The sequence below is a fragment of the Triticum dicoccoides genome, chromosome 5B (assembly GCF_002162155.2).
Source record: "Triticum dicoccoides isolate Atlit2015 ecotype Zavitan chromosome 5B, WEW_v2.0, whole genome shotgun sequence".
Lineage (NCBI taxonomy): Eukaryota > Viridiplantae > Streptophyta > Magnoliopsida > Poales > Poaceae > Triticum > Triticum dicoccoides.
This window is the reverse complement of record NC_041389.1, coordinates 557864810-557873696: the sequence shown is the minus strand read 5'-3', so window position 1 is coordinate 557873696 and position 8887 is coordinate 557864810. Positions and strand designations below refer to the sequence as shown.

The following is an 8887-nucleotide window of genomic DNA, read 5'->3' as shown; positions in this document are numbered from 1 at the left end:
GGCTGCCCTAGTAGCTAGCTAACCTGGCGATCAATCTTGTGCACACGTAGCTAGGTAGGTACTGCTGGTGGTATGAGGGTTTGGCCCGATCGCCAAGCTCTTATAGATGCTGTATGGCGGCCATGGGGGCCGAGTCGGGCTAGGGTTCTGCTCCGCCAATCAATCTGTATTCTGAAGAGCAGATCATAGTCGGATCCTGGCAGCTAGGAGCAAACGTGCGCTCCGCATCTCCAGCGGAAAAGAGACACGTGTCCGTGTTTGTTACTGCCTGAAACCTTTTTTTTTGGCTTGTTTAAATTGATTAATTTATGTGTGCACGGTGCATCATTTTGTTGCGAAAGTCACAGCGGTTTTATTTACTCTTTGTCTTGTGTCCATGAACCGGAGGAGCTTGTTCACTGTTTTTAACGAAATTCACAAACTTTAAAAAAGGAACACACATTTAAATTCAGAGCTCGCGCATTATGATTTTCGAACACAGTCCAGACATAGTCGACGCCAATACATACGCACATACACTAACCCCTATGAATACAAACATGCACAATCTATCCCTATGAGCATCTCTGAGGGGCATACCATCTTGAGATTGACGAAATCGCCTAGACGCCTTCATAGTCGACAGAAACATCTACTCCCACTGAAACGCACATCAACGAAAGTCTGAAATAAATTCAGAAAAATGCAAGCATCGGTGTCAAGTCTATGAATTGAATCCTGATGGCCTGAAGATACATTATCCTCCTAACCATCCATCTACAGGTTAGTTCTCAGAGCTCGTACATTACATTCACTTGCAGAAATATTTAATGTTCATACAAGCGCCTTCTGGCGGCAAACCTAGCCAAACATGGCCGTCTGGTACCAAGGAAATTGCATAGCGTGTCGAGGAATGGGCTTCATTATTATGCATTCCCCTCTCATGGCGGAGTTCTACGCATGCAAACTCTGCCGCCTCAGAGCTGACTATCTGCCCATGGCCTCCACAGGAACCCTTTGCAGCATAATGTCAGCTACCAGGGCCAGTGCTTCCCAACATGCAAGTATCTCAAGGACCAGGGTCATCGGTGTCGAGACAACGGGTAATGGTCGTTTTCATTGCGCGCCATCGCAACGACGCCTTCTACTTCATCACCGCGGCATCCACATTAATCTTCACATATCCCGAATCCAACCTTGATGCACTGTTGTAGTTCAAGCGTGGGAAGTAGCCTTCACCTACTTGGTAGATCCATACGAGACTTCCCCTTGTCTCATCCCCTAACCCTAGGCGGCTAGGTAACTTTCTCTTCCAGATTTCACCGACAAGACTGTGAATTTGCCTCCTATTTGCATGCTGCTCCAGTAGCCGGTGACGGAGAAGAGAATCTCGATGCCTCCACTCTGGTTAGTAGTTTAGGTTAGGGTTTTTAGTCCTCGCGGTTGCGGCGCTCAGCCGGATCGCGACGCTTCTTCTTCGAGTTTGTCTTTTGGTCTTCGGTTCTTTCGAGTTCGTCCGTTTGGACGTAGTCGTTGAAACTCTGGCGTAGATTCATGTCATCTCCTTGTGGTGGTGAGGTTAGGATTTCTCGTCATGTGACGAGATTTGGTGTCAGTTGCTTCAGAACTATGCAAGGGTTGTACGAAGATGACTGCGATTCCACGGCGCTGGTCCTTAGGGGCACGTGCACAGAAACTTCCCGGCTGTCATCGACAAGGTCATGCGGTTCCGGTAGGGGAGCGACGACAGCGGCGCATTGACGGCTCGTTCTGGCCGCGGTAGTGTTCATTTGGTGGTCTCGAAATCTTGATGTAATGTCTGAGATGCTTTTGTACGAACTTTTATAGTAGATTAAAAAAAGATAGACGGAGTAATCACCATGGTTTTCCATTGGAGGAGGGCACACGCCTCTCCCGACACTCCTCACAACCATGCACCAAAGAAGCACATGCCCTCCGGAGCCACCTAGTTGACCGCCTCCTAAGGAGGAGTGTCCCACCGCCGCCGGCGATGACAATAGGAGGTAGTGGTGCTAGTGGATGGGTGGGGCGTCTTCCCGCTTATCACCGCCATAGCCATTGAGCAGCTGTCAAACTCGTGCCACGGATTCGGCCGTTGCCACCGAGTCATCCATGTCTGGCCCATCCAGCCGCCTATGCGCTGAAAATCACCAGGCGCGCGAGGTGTCGTAGCCAACATACAACCATTGGGCATGTGATCTAGTGTGTGTTCTATTCTTAAGTATTTCCTCTGTGCCAAAATATGGTGCATCTTATATTCGTCTCAAGTCAAACCTTGTAAAATATGACTCTATTCTTACCGTGTGTTGAAAACAAATAGTTCTTCTAACCATCGCCGAAAGATCTGAAATAAATTTTAAAAAATATGAGCATCAGTGTCAAGTCAAGAAATAAATACTGGTGAGCTAGGATACCACTGTCCTCTTAAACATCCAACCAAAGGTTGGTTGATTACCAGAATATGTGTGTGGCTTTAGATTGAATTTCCAAACAGATGCCAAGACTCTATATTGAATAATGGAAAATAAACAAATAGTTTCTTTAGGAACAAAAACAATAGGGCAACCAAAAGCTCTTAAAAGTTATATACCATATTTACTGCGTCTCATACGCTGGTTTGATCAAAAGAGAATAACATGCGCCTGGATCTCAACATAAAAATCATTTTTTGGGATCTATTAATAAGCATTTGTTAGAGAAATAAGTACTCCCTTTGTCCCAAAATAAGTGTCTTACAAATATCATCAGCTACACATTCACGCCGTAGAACTTCCGATATGATTGTGAAACAAAAAATAGGCCTACAATCATACACGTCGACCAATCAAGGCGAAAAGGTTACCATGGATTCCAGATCCTACAAAAATCCTCAAAGCCATGTTCAACCCAATTCAATCATAAGGGACTGGGTGCAAGCAATGTACAGTAAATATCTTGTGTGATTACAGCTTGTAATAACAGATGCAAGAGAAAAGTTGACATGCACAGTATGGTAAAAATCCATGGTGTTTTGCTACCTCATCCACCTATTCACATCTGTAACAAATGTAACAATGCGGGTGTTGGGGGGAAATCCTGTAACTGCTGCGATATACCCTATCATACAATTTTCCTCAGGTGTTGCAACAATAAAACCTCAAAGTGGCAACATCCACGTCAATAACCCAAAAAAAGCCAATTATTATGGACTAAAAAATTACAACACACCAGCTTGCTCTCCCTCCCTAATGTCCACAGAGAGCTCAGCCAGGCGTCTGTGTATAGCTCCGCCGAAAATTGCTGGAAGGTCGGATTCGATGTTCAGCGGCCTGGCCCTATTGCTCAGCAGTTTGGCCCTCCTGTGCTGAACTCTCCGACTTGCTCTGCTCGCCTTCTGCTGCAGAATCGCTTTCATTGTCAGGGAAAACCTCTGGCTGAAGCGTTGGCGCGACCTTGTTGACTTGAAGCCATGTTGCTTCCCACAGCGTGTTCTCCTCGCTGGCGCTTGTCTTTGACAGTACACCATTTGCTTTCATCACCAGTAGTATGTTCTTCAGTAGCTCAGGGATTGCCTCATGTAGCTTCTCAGTCCTCCTCCCTCTCAGTTTCACTTTCATGAACTTCTCTATCATGTCGAGGACTTCCAACCACAGCTTGCTGAAACTGCTCTGTGCGGACAAGTCTTTAAGTGACTGCAAGAACACCTTGCACAACAGTTTCACGGCATGCAAGAGGGACACCTCCATGTTTCTGAAATCCTTTGGTGAGTAACTCTGAGCAATCTCCAACAACTCGTCAAGCAACTGGAAGATAATATCAAAGGACATCAACCATGCAGAAGAGGAAACTGATATTCCATCAACTACTAAGCATCTGTGCAAACATAATAGCGCATGGTTCCTCACTTCCTCCCTCTGATCCGTGCACACTTTCCTCAATGCCTGCACTAGCCGCAGCCACATCTCAGCGATTCCTTCCAATATCCTGTCTGCTTCGCCACCAGCTTCCTTGACCTCACGTGACCAGCGTGTAAGGCAATTTACTGAGTCAGCCATTAGGTTCAAGGCATGGATAGATCTCTCTGCAGACCCAAGCCGAGATTCTGCAAACTGCCTTGAGGCCTCCACAGAAATGATAAAGTTGGCAGGTGAGAGGTGTGCTCCATCAGACATGATGAAAACCAGAGCTTCAAAGCCAGCATCAGAAGCATCAGGATGACGAGCAGTGACGCAGAGTAAGGAAATTATAGTCCGCCAGCCCATCTGAGATTTGATATGGGTTGCATTGGCCTTCACAAGTCGTGTGACCTCCAACGTGATGTTCTCACAGTAAGCATCAGCTACACGAGCATCAAGTTTCAAAATCAGCTGCAGTGACCTCAGTAAGTCATCTACCAGATTCTCTTTGTAAGGAAGCAACCTCTGGCAGATGTGCAGGAGCCCGAACACAGCCTTCTCCACCAGATTGCAAGGCATCACTGTGGACTGGACAATATGGGTTATGTGCTCATAAACACCCTGCCACAAAAGCACAATCCTGTCTCTGTTGTTTAATGTGACAGTAATTAGGAGCTCTAAGCAGAACACTGCTGTGCCTTCATCATCAAGCGAGCTGGTTATCCTCTGAGGTCGGCCTGCTGCCTGAATGAGGGCTCTTGCCAGATTTGAGAGTGAGTCAGCTTGTAAGAATTTACTCTCGGTGAAGATGGTATCTATTTGGCATTTCTTTACGGTCTCCAAAGCATTCCTCTGAGCTGCCAGTTGCTCTTCAGTTGGCTGGGACCTTGGTTCTTCAGTATCCAAGTACAGTAGTTGGCTAAACCTCCCCATCAGCCCAAATGTTTTTTTAGGGGTGTTGATTGGTAAGGCTTGAGGTGCAATTGCAAGTGCATATGAACCAAGCTTGCTAGGCAATGAATCTGAAGACGACTCCTGATCGTCACCCGTGTCGCCAGTGAGGCGACCCGGAAGAAGGCCTATTTTGTGCAGTCTTAGAATGCAATCTACTATATTCCTCCATCCGCTCCGTATATGATCACCATAAGTAGTTGCAATTGTGAAGACCGCCTCTGTTGCCATTCTAGCCTTGGTATCCACCCCAAAAGCTATTACAGGGTCATCAGCATAAGAACTGTTCAACAAAGTGGTGAACTTACACAGTGCCACAACAAGATCATTCAATACATCATCGAGATGATAGAATGCAGCCAGCTTTGCTACAGATAGAAAACCATCAATGCATCCTGTAAGAATCTCCTCATGCTCAACATTATCAAAAACCACGGAGATAGCAGCAACTGATGGTCCGGCCATGATAGGGAACATGTCATTATCAAGAAAAGGGTAGGAGTCACAAGCAATATACACTGATGTCCTCTTTGACTTCCACACCAGATCGACCCAGCGGCTATAAGACATCTCAGAGCATCCAGCTCCTTGCTCGGGAATGGTTTTGATCTCATTCCGACATATAGAATAAAACAGCTCCGACAAGAACTCCCTCGGAAGATCATTCCCACCATTGATACGACGATTGTTCCTGATAAAGTCTTCTTCAGTCATCTTCTTCTTAACCCTTACATTGTGTTGATCTGTGTTGAGCATAATTACTGAATACGACAGCACCAGAGCAGCATCCCTATTAACAAACATGTGTGGTGACTGTTCATAATACCTCTCAGAGAAGGCCTCCAGAATCCGCTGTATCTTTTGTGACTCACCAGGCAGCCGGAAAGTTTCCAAGAAGAGCCTTAGGGCAGCGTCCAAGTTCATATCCTCAAAGTCAAAAGTTTTAGCAAATTCGTGAAGTACCAGAATAGAGAACTCATCATGATTCCCAAGGTATTCCCCAAGAAGGTTCTTGTCCAATCCAGGTGTGTACCGAAAGAACAGAGCAACACTTCGTGGATCAAGTTTTTCAGGCAATAGGTGGACACCTTGCAGGTACTCAAAGCCCTTCTTTTTGTCCCTATTGAAATGCTCAACACCAACCATTAGCTTTCTCTTGATGCTTTTTTGCTGGTGAACGAATCTAACCCATTGATCAGGATCATTACTGCCCTCGCACTTCAACTGCCAAAAAGGAAAATATTCACTTATTTCTGGCACTGTCTGCCCATGATGCTGATGTGCATGATCAGTCCTCTCTGCTATCGCCTGAATGACAGCAACCAAACCATCCAATGCAAGGACATTCAATGCAGACAATGGACTGTTTACAGGGAATGCACTTCTAGACAGAAGATTAGCTAGGTCTTCAAAAACATTCGAACACTGTAGATCACAGTCCATGTTTGCATACATCTCAGCCATAAACTCTTTCTGCCGACAGAAATCCACTAGAGCCTCCAGGGCGACTTCCTGCTGCTGATAACTAGCTCCATATCTACCCTGGGCTAATCTTAGGATCACACACGAGAAGAAAGCCTCAATTTGCAGCTTAAGTTCCTGACGTAAATGGTAGAAGAGAGTAAAAACAGTGCTGCACACTGTCGACAGAATCAAGGGGCTCATTGACAAGCCAAACTGCATTAGATTGTGGAACAGTTCATCCTGTACAAAAGCCAGCAACTTTGGGTGCCTGTGGATGGACGAAGCTGACAACTCAATGGCAGAATTTATCAACCCCAGAGCAAAGAGGGGCACGTCCTCATCATAATCAATAACATTCATCCTTTGGCTCACATCCATGTCTTCGGCTATGTTCAAGAGGGAGCACAAGAACTGTAATATCTCCACCATGCAAGGAACCCCAAGCGACTCCATCATGTCCTTGTCTTGAACGGCACCAAATCCACCTCCGACCTCATCCCCGGAGCTATTCAAACAAACATAATCACTCTTCCCATTCCCTAGCTCCTCAGCACCTAAATCTTGGTTTTTGCTAATCTGTGGAACAAACGAACCGCCACATTAATACACCAAACTTGGTATTACCACCAGAATGCATTTTGTTCCAAACTAGCATGATACAGTGTACAGGTAGGTAACCGAGGCAAGTAAAAAAGGAGTCGGTTTCCATGTGCACACAGTCAAATTGCTAGAATGACAGCATTTAGAAAACTAAGACTCCAATTAACCCTCCATACAAATACACACACACATGAATAAGTATAGTTACTTCAGTACACAAACCTAAAAGAGCACTGCAAGTTAAACTATCACAGTACTGAGTAAAAAAGGAACAGAGCAGCATTGTCTCCATGATCATGTGTGCAAGCAATATAAAAATGTAATTGGTGGGCTGAAGACCCTGAGAGGCAATTCCACCTGCTCGTTCACGATGGCGGTGGGTTCAATGTCGGCAAGGCGGCCGAAGACACAGCGGATGACCTCCTGCATGGTCTGCCTGGAGACGCGCTGCAGGAGCTCCCCCTTGGTGCCGGCCTGCTGCACGACGCGGAAGCAGGTGGTGACGATGGCGCAGACGTGGCGGTTGGAGAGCGCGGGGGCGGCGCGGCCGCGCACGCAGGCGAGCAGCACCTGGAGGACCCGGGCGAGGACGGCCTCCTCGGAGGCCGGGTCGGTGACCTCGAAGCGGCAGCCCGTGACGGCCTCCACGACGGCGCCCATGGCCTCGGCGGCGCCCCCGCCGGGCGCCACGAGGTCGAGGGACAGGAGCTTGTGCAGGGAGGAGAGCGCGGAGCCGGTGATGGGCGCGCCGGTCTCGTCGGAGCGCACGACGTCGAGGAAGGGGCGGAGGCAGAGGAGCGGGTCGGCCTCGGGCCAGCGGGTCCCCCACGCGGCGGCGCGGCGGCGGAGCGACTTGAGCCCCGCGATGAGGGGGTGGTCGAGGTGCTCCTCCTCGGCGCCGCCGCCGTCGTCCCCGCCGTAGCGCACGCCCGCCCAGCGCACGTTGCGGCGCATGACGGCCAGCACCGTGGCCACCTCCGACGCCACCACGCACGCCATCGCCACGCCCGACGACGGCGACGCCGACGACGCTGCCCTGAGGCCGCCCATGGAGGCGGGCGGGCGGCGGTCCGGTGCGAGCGCGCGGGCGGCTACGAGCGCATCCGGGGGCCGGGTTGGGATCTGATCTGGGCGGGGTGAGATCTGGCTGCTGGCGGGTTTGGTCTTCGGGGCGGGGGGCTGGATCTGAGAGAGACCAAAGCTCAACTCCTAGTACTACCACCCAATGAGTTTGGTGGGTTTTTGCCTTTGTTTGGTTTGAAATTTTGAACTTTATAAAATATTCTCTGCTTCATGTTCGGGGGGTAGGCCATTCCTTTTTCATGAAATTACGTTGAATCAAAGAGGCCTTCGGAATTGATTCTAGTAGCTCAGCGGCGTACGTCTACTACGACTACGAGAAGAAGGTTTAGCGCGAACATCATATGTGTCGAGATTGTCATTGATTCCCCCAGAGCCTTTACCATTCCACTGTAGATCGAGTTATATATGTGACTGAATGTGTTAAAATTTGTAGTTTGTTGTGGGATAGGATTTGAATCACTGTTTGACTCGATATTTAGCTTAACCATAGAAGAATACAACGAGCTCTCCTTCAATATATCGTTGTTTGGTTATACAGTTATCAAAAATCATTGCGGCGAAGGTGTTTTTCCACCACATAGCGATAGCCTAGGTTGCGGCTTATTTGGATACCGATAATTGTCTCTTGACATCATGGACGTCCATTTTTAGTTCATGTAAGTTGGGTGGTCAAATACCAAATTTCAGGTTTCTTGTACTTATGTAGAATGAGCTGCAAAAATGGAACGAGATTTCATGGATAAACAAATTTTCAATGTTACTTGAAAAACAATACTTTTTATAGATTTCATGATATTATAATAGCATGAAACAATCAAAAGTATACAATGGTATAGAGGTATAGATATATATGACCCCTTCATACGTCTCGAATGTATGTATAATTTTTGATTGCTTCATGCTATTATAATATC

At 47.6% G+C, this 8887-nt stretch overlaps 1 protein-coding gene across 1 annotated transcript; it reads right to left on the bottom strand.

Annotated features, from left to right (window-relative positions):
- Positions 1–2930: 2930 nt before the first annotated feature.
- Positions 2931–8041, bottom strand: LOC119311592 (ARF guanine-nucleotide exchange factor GNOM-like). The gene is made up of 2 exons (XM_037587245.1): positions 7248–8041; positions 2931–6866 (listed from the first exon to the last, which is right to left on the bottom strand). Exons 1-2 carry the CDS (start codon positions 7938–7940, stop codon positions 3315–3317), a joined length of 4245 nt encoding a protein of 1414 aa, XP_037443142.1. The 5' UTR covers positions 7941–8041; the 3' UTR covers positions 2931–3314.
- Between the last annotated feature and the right edge of the window lie 846 nt (positions 8042–8887).

What these genes read in the sequence shown, in the direction of transcription:
- LOC119311592 (XM_037587245.1), bottom strand. Translation starts at nt 7,940, where the DNA reads ATGGGCGGCCTCAGGGCAGCGTCGTCGGCGTCGCCGTCGTCGGGCGTG. An exon ending in CCGCCATCGTGAACGAGCAG is followed by an intron (nt 6,867 to 7,247) that starts GTGGAATTGCCT and finishes TTTGTTCCACAG; the next exon opens with ATTAGCAAAAACCAAGATTT.